General features: G+C 46.7%; 1 protein-coding gene across 1 annotated transcript in view; it reads left to right on the top strand.

Annotated features, from left to right (window-relative positions):
- Positions 1–11,664, top strand: part of VWA3A (von Willebrand factor A domain containing 3A) — a 63,402-nt gene extending 51,738 nt beyond the window's left edge. Inside the window, exons 27-35 of the mRNA XM_053556893.1 lie at positions 40–165; positions 1,620–1,728; positions 4,601–4,745; positions 6,166–6,310; positions 6,728–6,879; positions 8,009–8,132; positions 10,269–10,366; positions 10,551–10,616; positions 10,792–11,664. Of these exons, the coding sequence (XP_053412868.1) occupies positions 40–165; positions 1,620–1,728; positions 4,601–4,745; positions 6,166–6,310; positions 6,728–6,879; positions 8,009–8,132; positions 10,269–10,366; positions 10,551–10,602 (951 nt within the window). The 3' untranslated portion in view covers positions 10,603–10,616; positions 10,792–11,664. The remainder of the gene's footprint in view (positions 1–39; positions 166–1,619; positions 1,729–4,600; positions 4,746–6,165; positions 6,311–6,727; positions 6,880–8,008; positions 8,133–10,268; positions 10,367–10,550; positions 10,617–10,791) is intronic.
- Positions 11,665–14,765: the final 3,101 nt, after the last annotated feature.

Genomic DNA, 14,765 nt, shown 5'->3' with positions numbered 1-14,765 from the left:
GAATTACTTAAGATAACAGTTATTTCCTTTGTTCCAAAGTGGGTAGCAAATTATGGGCTAAGGAAACTGAAGCTAGAAATCTCCAGGTGCCTCGGCCCCATCTGTGCTCATCAAAAGTCAGCATCTCCCAAGTACTGCAGTGTCTTCCCCAGCATAGAAATCAATGTAAGTCACAGTCGTCGTCCTTCTCCCCCAACTCCTGCCTCTTCTCAGCCACAAGTGGCAAAGAGCAGTGCACTTTCAGAATCCTGTTAGAGGAAAAGCCAACCCCCTAGAGGCCTGAGATCATATTCCAGGATTAGATTGGTTCCTGGAGGGAGAATTAGAAACAATTGCTGAGCATATACGGCAGTGGCTTTGCATTCACCCCTAAGAAGGCTGTACCAGTCTGTACCGGTACTAGGATGGCAGCAAATGGGTAATATGGTAGGAAGTGAGGTGGTTCTCCTCTCTACTCTCCAATTTGGGGGTAATTTCTTTTTATAATTTTTTAGAGACAGAGTCTCACTTTATCACCCTCAGTAGAGTACGGTGACATCACAGCTCACAGCAACTCCAACTCCTGGGCTTAGGCAATTGTCTTGCCTCAGCCTCCCGAGTAGCTGGGACTACAGGCACCCGCCACAATGCCCGGCTATTTTTTGTTGTTGTTGTTGCAGTTTGGCCAGGACCAGGTTTGAACCCACCACCCTTGGTATATGGGGCCAGCGCCCTATCCTCTGAGCCACAGGTGCTGCCCTGGGGGTAATATTTTTTTCATTGTTTTGACACTGGAACAAGTGATTTTAGTACAAAATGAAAATCTAATCATTTGTGTCTTTGCCTTTTTCACACTGTGTTATCAAGATTAGGGGAAACTAAAAATAGCCATGAAGGCCAGGCACAGTGACTTACGCCTGTAATCCCAGCACTTGGTAGGCTGAAGCGGGTGGATTGTGTGAGCTAACAGGTTCCAGACTAGCCTGAGCCAGAGCAAGACCCTGTCTCTAAAAATAGCTGGGTGTTGTGGTGGGCACCTGTAGTCACAGTTACTTGGGAAGCTGAGGCAAGGGGATCACTTGAACCCAAGAGTTTGATGTTGCTGTGAGCTATAATGCCACAGCATTCTATCAAGGGTGACAAAGTGAAACTCTGTTTCCAATAAATAAATAAATTGCCATGAAATTTAAAATGATCCACTAAAAGAACTTATGGTCATTCTTGCATGCTGCTCCCTCTCCATCTGAAGTCATCTTTTGGTTTGAAGTTTATGGACTTCTCACCCCACCACTCAGGCTCCCTACTTTACAGTTTTGGGGGGTTTTTTGCAGTTTTTGGCCAGGGCCGGGTTTGAACCCACCACCTCCAGTATATGGGGCCGGTGCCCTACTCATGCTATGTTTTCATATTACTACAGTGACTGCCTTTGCCACAAAACCATCCTCATGCCTCTATTCCTTTGCAAAACCATAAATCTACTCGTTCAATAAAAGAAAAAAAGGCTTTTAAATAAACAAAAACATGTGCTTAACAGATGTTTTGGGAATTGTGAGCCACATGGAATAAACAGTCTTAAGACGTGATGGGGATATGGGGAGACAGCTGGTGGGGTGTATTTGCCTTCATTTGCCTCACTCCAGGGGGTGGTGAGACACATTCAGTGGACGCCCAGGGACATGGAGGTGTACATCACATGCATGGAGAAGGTGATGAGGTGCTATGTGCAGAGGCTGCAGTGGCTGCTGTCTGGTGAGCCTGCCCACTGTCCTGGAGGGTGGCAGGGCAGGAGGAAGTAGAAGGTCCACCCCAGGGGCCCAGGGACAGGCCAGGCCCTTGTGGACTGTCAGGTCAGGGGATTAAGCCAGGAACATCATCTGGGTACAATATGGCTACTGGGTTCAGAGGTCAGCAGGGGCTGAATGACAGGGCGAAAGGTCCAAAGGGCCCCTCAGAGGATGCATGCCTGGCAAGGCCTCTCGGCAAGGCCACATCCATACCTTGTCTTTTTGCATGTGACAAGGTTCTCACCTTTGAGAAGCTTCGCTTAGCACTGACCTGGCCTCACAAAACCAGCCCATGGCAGTAGAGACAGGAAGGTCCTGACAGAGAAGAAGCCTCCTTTCTTCTTTACAAAGAGCACTGAGGCCTTCTGGGAGAGGCAAAGGGATAGTGCTGGGTGAGGAGAGCCAGAGTCAAAGCCGGGGACATAGAAACAGTCTGAAGCATCAAATCCAAGAGGCTGGGCAGACATCTAGATCCAAATAAGAGGGATTTGGAAGCTTTAGGGCCTGGAAGTTTCCTGGGGCAATAGAAAGTAGGCAAGAGGGAGTCATAAAAGATCCTGCAGGTGTCCTTGTGTGCGCCACACAGGACCTGTGCAAATGCATTAGGTCCAATCCTCTGCAGTAGGGCCTGGTATAAACAGTCCATGGGTACTGAAGTGATGACAGTAGAGTCCAAAGTCTCCGGCAGGGGCTGCATGTGCAGTCGCAGGTCAGAGGGCAAAGTGGGTCTGAGCCTCTCCCCATTCCCAGGTCACACTCAGCCCTGGAAAGGGTGTGAAGACCAGAGATCTGGCTACTTCTATCATAGTAGGGGTCCCATGCCTCGCATACAGGGGCATACCTGAACACTATCTAGTACTCCAGAACTTACCCCAGGGATGCTTCATCCATTCATTCGTTCCTTATTCAGTGAGGGTGTTGTTCTTCTGCTAGGTGCTGGGAAAAGGGTGGAAGGAAAACCCAACATGGCCCCTGAGCTTGTGGAGCATACTGTCTCCCAAGAGTCATGAACTGTGACAAGTGCAGGAAGAAGGGGGCATGGTGCTGGAAAGCCTAGACAAGAAGGTCAGAGAAGGCTTCCCCAAGGAGGTGATGTTTGAGTTGAGATCTAAAGAATAAAGAGATTTTCACTAGGCAACAGGCAGGGCAGGTGTGGGCTGAAGTGTCCTTGAGCAAGGAGGGAGATGCTGAGTCCCAAGACTGATGGGGGCCAGCATGGCTGAGAGTGAGGGAGAGTGAAGCCATTCTGAAAAGACAAGGCCATGAAACAGATTTTGCTATTGATTAGGAACAGTGGGAAACACTAACTACTTTAAAGAAGGGGAGAGTGATCAAGGTAGCATCTGCACTAAACCCTTGGATTGCTGCTTGGAAAATAAGTTGTTGAAGGCACAGAGTGGAATCAGGGTGACCAAATCTTGCCCAGGTAAAAGACTAAGAGAGCTGAGAAAGGGCATCAATGACGGAGTTACATGAAGTAGGCAGAATCAGAGAGATTTGGGAGATAAAAATGAAATGGATTTGGTGGCTTGCAATGTTTCCACTGTCTGATTCCGAAGGTGGACCCCAGACCATTTGTGATGAGAGGTCCCCTAGCCGACTGACCAGCTAGCTAGACATGCCCATGGAGCCCCTCTACTTCAGGAAGCCTCCCCTCTTATTCTCCTTTTGGCACAAGCACTGCCAGAGAACAGCCCAGGTGAGTCCCAGAGGCTCCCTGGTGGCAGGTCCAGCCAACTCAATCCACCTTTTCCTGGAGAGCTGCTGATCCATTTTGCAGCAGTTTGTCAGGGTTTTTCTACTGTTTCTAGAACATTGAACACACCTCCCTCTGCTTGTCTGGCTTTACCCTGTCTTAGCTCTGTTTAGGGCCAGGCCAGCAGCTGCCCGACTGAAGTGTGGGTCAGAGCAGTAGGTACTGATTTTGCCTCTCCAAGCCCATGTGATCCTGCCAAGTACCCATCCCTCTGGGTTTCCCTGGGGCTGAGCCCAAGTCCTTTAACAGCTTGTCCAGCTTCATCCCTTGCCCCTCTCTATATGAGTTTCTCCAGTCCCAGCTTGTTGCTTCCCCACATGGGCTTTTCTCTGCCCCCCAACATGCCATGCTCTCGTCCCCATCCTTAGGGCCTTTCCCTCTGTCTGGCTGCCTTGGCTGACTGCTGCTCATCCTCCCTTGGCTTCCCAATCCTCCCCATATTCATCTAACTTCACTTCTCCTCATTTACTTCCATAACACTCCTTTGTCCTAACCGTGGGCAGACCTGTAATTATTTAACATCTATCTTCCTTGCCAGACAGTAAGCTTCATGAGGCCAGGGACCCTTTCTTGTTCACCATAGTACTTTGCATGGTGCTAGGCACATAGCAAATGCTCAGTTAACCTCTGAGGACCAGTTGGTTCCATGCTCTCTCACATCTTTTCCAGCCCCAAACAACTTTGTAACACTATTTAGTCCAATCCCTTAATTTTGCTTTTTTGTTTTGTTTTGTTTTTTTTATTAAATCATAGCTGTGTGCATTGATATAATCATGGGCATCACCAATCCCTTAATTTTGGGGGTGAAGAAATTCAAGCGCAGGGAGGTTATAATCACTTGTGCAAATCATCACAGGCAAAGCCAGAGGTCCAAACAATTAGCTGGCTCTGCCCTTGGACAGTTGACCTTGCCACAACACCTCAAAGGCCATCTCCCAGTGGGGTGATGTCTGCTCGGCTATAAGGCAGGCAACAGGTGTTTTGAGATTTTGTCTACATAAGACAGATGCGGTGAGGAAGACCACCCAGCAGGAGGACCCTTCACTGCATCATGCCTCTGCCCCCTCCTGTTTTGGAGCAGGGAGCCGCCAGCTGTTTGGCGCCATCCTGGAGAGCAAAGTGTGCATCCTACTGGACATGTCAGGGTCCATGGGCCCCTATCTGCAGCAGGTGAAGATAGGACTGATTCTGCTCATCTGGGAACAGCTGCGGAAGCAGTGCGACAGGTAGGAGGCTGGGACAGGGCTCCAGAAGACCCAAGGGGAGCTCCTGGGGGTTCCCTGGCTGAACCCCTTCTCACCTCTCAGTTCCATTGGGCCTGGAGGTCTCTAAAATGCTCTTCCAAGTAGCTTATTTGAGCAGGGAAGAATATTGTATTCTGCTCTACAGCAGAAAGAGAACAATTTTTAGAAATCCGTCTCAGGCCCAGGAATAATCTCAAGCCAACAATGGAGCCACCACATGGCCTAAATCATAGCTTTCAGCTGAATTTGATTACAGGCAATCCCCAAGTTACAAATATCCATTTTATGTATCACTTGCACTTACAAATGGAAACTATTATAGGTAATAGGTAAATGTAACTGTTCAAACTTACAAATTCAACTTAAGAGCAAACCTACAGAATTTATCTCATTCATAACCTAGGGACTGACTATATTTTACTTATTTATTTAATTAATTTTTGTGCACTTGTTTTTTAAGTAGGGGTAATTGTTTTTCTTCTCTATCCAGAAGGAAGGACCCTGAGAGGATAGCAGGGTTCTCTGGTCCCAGGTTGGGACTGATTCTTGTCTTAATACGAATAAACATTTATTGAGCACTTTCTGTGTGCCAAATGCTTTATGTGCATGATTTCATCAATCTTCATAGCATATCAGATTTTTCCATTATTATCCCTGATTTTTTCAGTAAAAGGAAGCTAGGGGTTAGAGAGGTTAAATAATTTGCCCAAGATCCCATAAGCAGACAGTAGCTAAACTAGCATTTTTATTTTATTTTATTTTTATTTTTTTTGCAGTGTTTGGCCGGGGCTGGGCTTGAACCCGCCACCTCCGGCATATGAGGCCGGCATCCTACTCCTTTGAACCATAGGCGCCTTCCTTTATTTTTTATTTTATTTATTTATTTATTTATTTATTGGAGACAGAGTCTCAAGCTGTCACCCTAGGTAGAATGTCGTGGTATCACAGCTCACAGCAACCTCAAACTCATGGGCTTAAGCAATTCTCTCACCTCAGCCTCCCAAGTAGCTGAAACTACAGGCGCCCGCCACAATGCCCAACTATTTTTGTTGTTGTTGTTGCAATTGTCATTGTTGTTTAGCCTGGCCAGGCCAGGTTCGAACCTGCCAGCCTCAGTGTATGTGGCTGGTGCCCATAACCACTGTACTACAGGCGCTGAGCCCTAAGCTAGCATTTAAATCCATTTCTGTCTTCACTGAGTTTTGCACAGTGTGCTTCTCTAATCCTCAAGCAGCCCACAGCCTTCTCCCTAAGGGGCCACAAGGCTCGTAGTAGGGGTTTTCAATGACAGGTGCCAATAGTCCTGATGAAGGTAACTTCCCCTGAATTCAGTCTAGACCGGCCTGCTCTAACCAATCTCCTCCCTTTCTCTGCCCCTTGCCTCTTCTTTCCTCCTCCCTAGATTTAACCTGCTCAGCTTTGCAGAGGGCCTTCAGCCTTGGCGGGACACTCTCGTGGAGACCACAGATGCAGCGTGTCATGAGGCTATGCAATGGGTGACCCACCTGAATGCTCAGGGGAGCACCTCAATCTTGCAAGCATTGTTGGCAAGTTCCACCACTGAGCCTGACCCCGAAGCAAAGCAAATACTATCACTCCCTACACAGATATCACATGATGTTTAGGATTTACAAAGTGTGACTTCATATCGTCTTCCCAACAACCCAGTAAGGAAGGGATTCTGGTTGTTCTCACTTTATAGATGAAGAGAGAGCTCAGAGAGGTTAAGTGACTTGCTTGAGGTTAACTAGCTAGGAAGTGGGCCATGTTTTTCCTCCTAAACCTCAGCAGCTTCCCTGGTCTGTCTTAGGCTGAAGGGGGTGTCTCTCAGTCTTGCTGGACAACAGATCAGTGACATCCCTTGGGGACAGCAGGCACCACCTTTAGGCAATTGGTTTTTGTCCTTGTGGGTGAGCCCTTCCCCCCATGCCTGACAATGTGACAACCTTCCTGTCCCCTTTCAGAAAGCTTTTAGCTTTCATGACCTGGAAGGAATATACCTCCTGACTGATGGGAAGCCAGACACAAGCTGCAGCCTTGTTCTAAGTGAAGTCCAAAGACTCAGGGAAAAGAGAGATGTGAAAGTGCACACCATTTCCTTGAACTGCTCAGACAGGTGGGTAATAAGGAATCAGTTCTCAGTTGTATTCTCTTCCCATAGAGTCTCAGCTCCTCAACTAACTGAGGGACTCACTCACTCACTGGTCTCTCCTGGGCCCTAGTCCCGTAAGTCGGAGTCTTGTAAGTAGGAAAAGCATTGTTTCCTAGCGGGCCCAGGCAGGCAGGGTGAAAGCCCTTCTCCCTCCTCACTTTCCCCACCAAAGGGCTGCTTGTCTGACTTTCTCTAGCCTGGAAACACATTTGTACCAGTTCACACAGTCACATCATATCCTCCCTCCTGATCTTTCTTGGGAACACATTTCTGAATATTTAGGGGGAAAAGCTAGAGGGGAGAACATAACAGATTAACATGTCATCATTATAGTTATTTTTACAGATGAAGACACAGAAGAACATTTTGGTCAGGTGTGGTGGCTCACGCCTGTAATCCTAGCACTCTGGGAGGCTGAGGCTGGTGGATTACTTGAGCTCAGGAGTTCGAGACCAGCCTATGCAAGATTGAGACACTGTACTAAAAATATCCAGGCACTGTAGTGGGTGCCTGTAGTTCCAGTTACTTGGGAGGCTGAGGCAAGAGGAACTCTTGAGCTCAAGAGTTGAGGTTGCTGTAAGCTATGACACCACAGGCGTCTACACAGGGTACAGAGTGAGCCTGTCTCAAAAAAAAAAAAAAAAGAAGAAAAAGAACATGTTTAGACCATAGTGGCTCGGCTCCTTCAGAAAAAAATAATTATATTAGCAAAATGGGTTACATATGTGTGTATTTTATCTCTCTATCTAAACCATGAGCACTGTAAAGGTCACACTGGGTTCCTTATAAGCCTAACACATAGTAAGCACCAGATAGACATCCGGCGAAGGGACAGGGCTGAGTGTGCTGGCCAGGTGCTTTGAGGGAGTCTGGGCAACATGACAACACAGAATCTCCTCCCCTCAAGCAGCAGCAGAATGTGCTGTCTGAGGAAGGGTACTTCGTGATGCAGTGTTCTTTCCATGGCACAAGCAAAGGCCCACTGCTGGGCCATTTGTCTTAAGCCCCGCAAACTTAAATTCCCCATGGGACTGGGGGCTCATGGGAAACTTGCTTGGTAGCCACCCCACACAGCCTTCTGTTCCTTCCCCAGAGCTGAGGTTGAGTTCCTAAAGAAGCTAGCTTACCTCACCGGGGGCCGCTATCACTGCCCTGTAGGTGAGGACATGCTTGTCACCATTCGCGGCCTGCTGACCAAAGGCTTCATCGAGGAAAAGGTAGGTTGTAGATCTACAAGGTCTGTTGACTGCCTTTTTAGTCCTTCTGAATAAAAAGATCTCTGTTTCTCTTGTGAGACAAAGTAGGGACTAAAAATGTGGGATTTCCTTCCTGCAGGAAACAGGAAAATCCTCAAGGCAGGGAAACAGGCAGTACCCGTTGAGCACTTATGTTGCTTGATATAGATTATCTCTTTTTTGTTGTTGTTTGGTTTGTTTGTTTGTTTTGGTTTTTGGCCAGGGCTAGGTTTGAACCCACCACCTCCGGCATATGGGACTGGGGCCCTACTCCTTGAGCCACAGGCGCCGCCAGTTTTTTTTTTTTTTTTTTTTGTAGAGACAGAGTCTCACTTTATGGCCCTTGGTAGAGTGCCATGGCATCACACAGCTCACAGCAACCTCCAACTCCTGGGCTTAAGCGATTCTCTTGCCTCAGCCTCCCGAGTAGCTGGGACTACAGGCACCCACCACAACACCCGGCTATTTTTTTTTTTTTTAATTTCAGCTTCCTTGTTCATTCTTCTTTGTTTGAAGTACTCTTTTTTGTTGTTCATTTTCTTCCTCCTCTGGTGATGTTTTTGATGTTAGTAGACATGGGGTCTTACTCTGGTTCACTGCTGTTCATACTGGTCTCGAACCTCTGAGCTCAGGCAATCCACCCGCCTCGGCCTCCCACAGTGCTGGGACTACAGGCATGAGCCACCACGCCTGGCCGTTGTTTTTTCCGAGACAGAATCTCAAGCTATCACCCTGGGTAGAGTGCCATGGTGTCATAGCTCATAGCAGCCTCCATTTCTTGGGCTCAAGTGATCCTCTTGCCTCAGTTTTTCTATTTTTAGTAGAGAGGGGTCTTGGTTTTGCTCAGATTGGTCTTGAACTTGTGAGCTCAAGCAATCCACCCACCACAGCCTCCCAAAATGCTAGGATTATAGGTGTGAGCCACCATGCCCGGCTGATATAGATTATCTCTTTTAATTATTGTACCCATTTAACAGACGCACAAATAGGCTCAGGGAGGTTTTTAGGAATTCACCTAACATCAGAGGAGCTGGTAAATCCCAAGACACCCATGATCTTAACCTCTATGCTTTCATTCCTGTGTATTTCATTTATTCCCATTCAATTCATTAAAACACAAATGTTCCAATTTTCTGTTAAGTAACAGAAGTCTAGTGAGTCATCGGTTATCTATTAACTAATAAATCTATAAAGTCACAGGTTCTGATGATCCTCTTTTGATTTGATAGAAAAATTTTGCACACATTTGTACCTTTTAGGAATGTAGGGTTGTCAGTGATAACATTTCCAGGGCTCCAGGGCAACAATTATGAAGTTAAGACAATTGACCAGAATTCCAGATTTCTTTTTGGATATTAAAGGCTACTTTCACACAACAGGCCATCATTTCTGAAGTCTGGGTGACTTTACATGACTTCTTTGTTCAAGTAGCTCTTGTAGGGACAAATATTCCAAATTATACAGGGAGCAGAACAAGTTGGTAAAAATAATAAATCGTCACCCGAGAGTCCTTATGATAATATCGTGAAAGTTCTCAGTTTGGTACCTTATCGAGTCAGGTTCCTTGAGTAGTTTTTGCTTGCAGAATGGAATTGCTGCTGCTACTTACTGCCAGGGAAAAGGGACAGCGTCATCTCTTGAAACTTAATTGTGAGATGTGTGTTTTTAGAGGAAGGCTTTTCAATTTTATTAGTTAGCACACACACAAAAAGCATGCCTGTGAATCTTTGTTTTACTAGAAGAAACTGATAAAGGGCTAAAGAGATTTTACCAAATAGCAGAGAGATAAGGAGAATATACCATTTCAGTTCCCTGGCCTGAAGAAGTGCCAATTTCACTCAGCTTCAGAGACCAGCTTGCTTGGCCACAGCCCCATCCCTATGCTACCTCTCAGACATCTTATTTCAAACTGTAGCACTGGCAGAATGACTGCCTCGCATTATAGGAAGTGAGTGTCCCATCCCTGGAGACATACAAGCTGAGGCCCACAAGATTTCCTGCATCAGGCAGCAAGCTGAATTTAATTATATCTAAAATTCTTCTTCTGAGATTTTGGATTTTCGTGTTCCATCCAATTATTTAATAAATTGAACTTCACACTCATTTCTCCTTTCAAAGGATCCCACATTGCCACCATTTGAAGGAGATGATTTAAAGACACTGGCTAGGGAGATCACCAAGGCCCGAAGCTTCCTCTGGCAGGCCCAATTCTTCAGGTATGCCCTTCAAGCAGCCCCTCCCACCTACCACAAGGCTGTGGCCCACCCAGACTCTGGGCCCCATCAAAAAAGGCCTTCTAGTCACGACACCCCTGCTCCAAGTGCTCTGCCATGCCTCTTCCCAGCAGCCCAAAAGTCTGGGCTCCAGGGAGTCCATCTTTCTTCATCTCCTGCCCACCAGATCCCAGATCCAGAAGAAAAACAATGTGAAACCAAAGGTTGCTGTTACTTAGAGAAGTATTCTCAGGTAAGGAGAGGGGGTAAACGCTGCACCTGCTGAATGCCCAAGGCCCAGGCAGCATGCTTTATTTTGTGGACAGTAGTAACTAGGGGCGGGGCATGGGGCAGAAATAATGACCTTTCTAAGCAGAAAGGCCATCCTACAGAGGACCACCTGTTGAAAACACAGCTTTCACCTTCAGGGTGGGATGTCACAGAAAGCAGTGGCCCACAGGTAGTCCACAGAAAACGTGGTTCCAGGCACCAGGATTTCCTGGAAGTGGAGAAAGGAAAGTCTCAGTTCTTCGGGTGCGGGGTCATCCCTGCATCTCTCCTAACTCTGCTGCCCTGTGCCCCAACACACCTATACTCCAGCCACAAGATGTCACTCTCTGGGAAGCCCTACACCAAGCCTCCTTTCTGGAACATGCTTCCTACTACCCTCTGTTTGGTGACTCCTGCTTGTCCACCAAGGCACAGCTCAAATGATATCACTTTTTTACTGTGAAGATGTCTCTGGGATTCATCTAGAGAGAGGGACCTTCAGGCGGAGCTGGGTGCCTCTAGCCTTCCTCTTGTGGCATCATGACCAGCCGTACCCCTTTACTGCACTTAATGCTCACATTGTGACTCTTTGCTAACTTATCCAACTCTTCTCCTTGACTGTGAGCTCTCTCAGGATGAGACTGGTGTCCTAATCATCTGTAGGTCCACGGAACCTGCCACCGGGCAGGCACATAATACACAGTGAGCATCCAGCTGAGCTGTGGGAGCTCAGCTCTGGAAAACAGTCAAATGAGGTTGGTTCTACCCCAGCCCTCGGTGTGCTTCCACCACCCTGGCCCACGGGGACCAAGGCAGACTCACCATCAGCCCATCCTCTCCATGCCACCCCCCACACCTGCTCAACCAAAGTGAACTGAAGGCTGTTCTGGAACCCAGTCCAGAGCAAATGTTCTGCTTAAGTGTGTGAAAATCAGGCTGGGTCTTCTGGGCCCAGCCCCTCTGTATACATATGAAATGAATGTGTCACATATTGTGTCATTTTCTAAAATTAAAAAATTGCTTTATTTCATTAAAAGGCTCAAAATGACTTAAACTGTTTGAAGTGACCATTGGGGATGTGTGTATGTGTGTATGGAAATTTTTGATGAGATAAAGCTTTATTAAAAGACTCATATCCCAGCTCGGCACCCGTAGCTCAGTGAGTAGGGCACCAGCCACATACACCAAAGGTGGTGGGTTCAAGCCCAGTCCGGGCCTGCTAAACAACAATGACAACTGCAACAACAACAAAAAATAGCCAGGCATTGTGGCGGGTGCCTGTAGACTCAGCTACTCGGGAGGCTGAGGCAAAAGAATTGCTTAAGCCCAGGAGTTAGAGGTTGCTGTGAGCTGTGATGCCAACAGCACTCTAGTGAGGGCGACATAGTAAGACTCTGTCTCAAAAAAAAAGAAAAAAAAAAAGACTCATATCCAGGATATATAAAGGACTTCAATAAGTAAAAAACAGGCTTGGTGCCCATAGCACAATGGTTATGGCACCAGCCACGTAGACCAAAGGTGGTGGGTTTGAACCCGGCCCGGGCCAGCTAAACAACGACAACTGCAACAACAGAAAAAAATAGCTGAGTGTTATGGTGGGTGCCTGTAGTTCCAGCTACTTGGGAAGCTAAGGCAAGAGAATCGCTTAAACCCAGAAGTTTAAGCCCAACACTCTACCAAGGGTGACATAGTGAGACTCTGTCTCAAAGTAAAAAACAAACATATCAATTTCGTTTTAAATGGAAAGAGGACTCAAACAAGCACAAACAGACAACAGATACATGAAAAAGTGCCCAACCACCTTACCTATCAGGGAAATGCAAATTAAGGCTCGGTACCTGGGGCTCAAGTGGCTAAGGTGCCAGCCACATACACCTGAGCTGGCGGGTTCGAATCCAGCCCCAACTGCCAAACAACAATGACGGCTGCAACAAAAAAAAATAGCTGGGCATTATGGTGGGCACCTATAGTCCCAGCTACTTGGAAGGTGGAGGCAGGAGACTTGCTTGAGCCCAGGAGTTGGAGGTTGCTGTGAGCTGTGATGCCATAGCACTCTACCCAGGGCGATAGCTTGAGGCTCTGTCTCAAAAAAAAAAAAAAAAAAAAACATACGAGAATGTTTATTGCAGTTTTATTCCTAAGAGCCCATTACTGGAAACTACCCAATGTCATCAATGGTAAAATGGGCCAATGAGGCTCGGCGCCTGTAGCACAGTGGTTACAAGCATTGGCTACATACATCGAGGCTGGCGAGTTTGAACCCAGCCCAGGCCAGCTAAACAACAATGGCAACTGAAACAACAACAACAACAAAAAAAAAAATAGGCGTGTGCTGGGTGCCTGTAGTCCCAGCTACTGGGAGGCTGAGGCAAGAGAATTGCTTAAGCCCAAGAGTTGGAGGTTGCTGTGAGCTGTGACGGTACAGCACTCTGCTGAGGGCAGCATAGTAAGACTCTATCTCAAAAAAAAAAAAAAAAAGGTGGGTGGGGCTTGGCGCCTGTGGCTCAAGCAGCTAAGGTGCCAGCCACATACACCTGACCTAGCAGGTTCAGATCCAGCCCAGCCCGCCAAACAACAATGATGGCCACAACTAAAAAATAGCTGGGAGTTGTGGCGGGTGCCTATAGTTCCAGCTACTTGGGAGGCGGAGGCAGGAGACTCACTTGAGCCCAGGAGTTGGAGATGGCTGTGAGCTGTGACGCCATAGCACTCTACCGAGGGCAACATAGTGAGACTCTGTCTCAAAAATAAAAAAAAGAAGAATAGGCAAATGAATTGTGATACATTTGTACAGTGGAATACTACCCATTAATTTCAAACAAATGAATTACAGCTATATTCAACAAGATGTATTAATCTCATAAACAACATCGGGCAAAAGAAAGCATACACAAAAGAGTACATACTATATAATGCCATTTACATGAAGTTCGAGATCAGGCTAAACTAATTATTGTAAATTAGAATAATGGTTACCCCAGTCAGGGGATGCCCACAAAAGAGGATAGCTGAGGTGCTAGAAATATTGTGTGTCTTGATCTAGGTGATAGTTTCATTGGGGTAAAAATTCATCAAGTTGTTTAAAAATAGTTACTAAGACTTGACAAGCCCAGCTCTGGGCCAGGCTCCGTGCTGGCCCACAGTCCCCACCATGGTGAATCTCAGTCTGGTTCATCTTGGACAGCTGCCATTGTGGGTCACTTCTATAAACAGAGAAAATGGCCTGCAGTGGTCGTATTAATTTTCTGGGCTGTCATAACAAAGTACCATAAACTTGAGTGACTGGAACAACAGAAATTTATTGTCTCACAGTTCTGGGGGCTTATTAGTCTGAGATTAAGGTCCCAGCAGGGCCACATGATGAAAAAGAAACATGACAAAAAAGTGGAAAGTCAAGATTTAATCCAGGCTTCTCTCCTCACTTCTAGTAGCTCCTTGGCTGGTGGCAAATCTACCTATGTACCTATCTGTGTCCAAATCCCCTCCCTTTTATAAGAACATTAGTCATACTGGAGTGGAGGCCCAGCCTACTCCATTATGACCTTAACCAATCGAGTCTGCAATGATTTTATTTCCAGAGTTAGGTTTAGGTGCTAAGGGGTGAGATGTCCACATATGAATTTTGCAAGGGACATAGTTCAACCTATTGCAGCTGTGTTGTAAGCTATACTTCTCCTACAGTTCTCTAGCCCCGCTGGTGAAAGAGAAAGTGGCTTCTGGTGAATAGAAGGACAGATCAGAGACATGGCTCATAAAGTGGTGAAGTGCAGGACTAGGTTTGAATCTCAGCTTCTCACATAATGATAACAGCTAACCATTGGCTAAGCACTGATCAAGCAGGCGCCACACTCAGCATTTTACATATACCATGTTATCCATAAGCCTCGCAACATCACAACAGTGAAGCACACACCATCTCCAGTTTATGGATGAGGAAACTGAGCCTTGTAGCTTCCCAAAGAAACATGACCCAAAAAGTGGCAAAGTCAAGATTTAATCCCTGGGCTGGCTGGACACATGCCTGTGTCCCCAGCACTTTGGGAGTCCAAGGTAGGAGAATCACTTGAGGCCAGGAATTAAAAACCAGCCTGTGCAACATAGTGAAACTCTCATGTCTAAAACAAAATCAAAC

Source organism: Nycticebus coucang, chromosome 12 (assembly GCF_027406575.1).
Source record: "Nycticebus coucang isolate mNycCou1 chromosome 12, mNycCou1.pri, whole genome shotgun sequence".
Classification (NCBI taxonomy): domain Eukaryota; kingdom Metazoa; phylum Chordata; class Mammalia; order Primates; family Lorisidae; genus Nycticebus; species Nycticebus coucang.
Note: the sequence above shows the minus strand (reverse complement) of the source record. Positions and strands in the feature narration are given on the sequence as shown.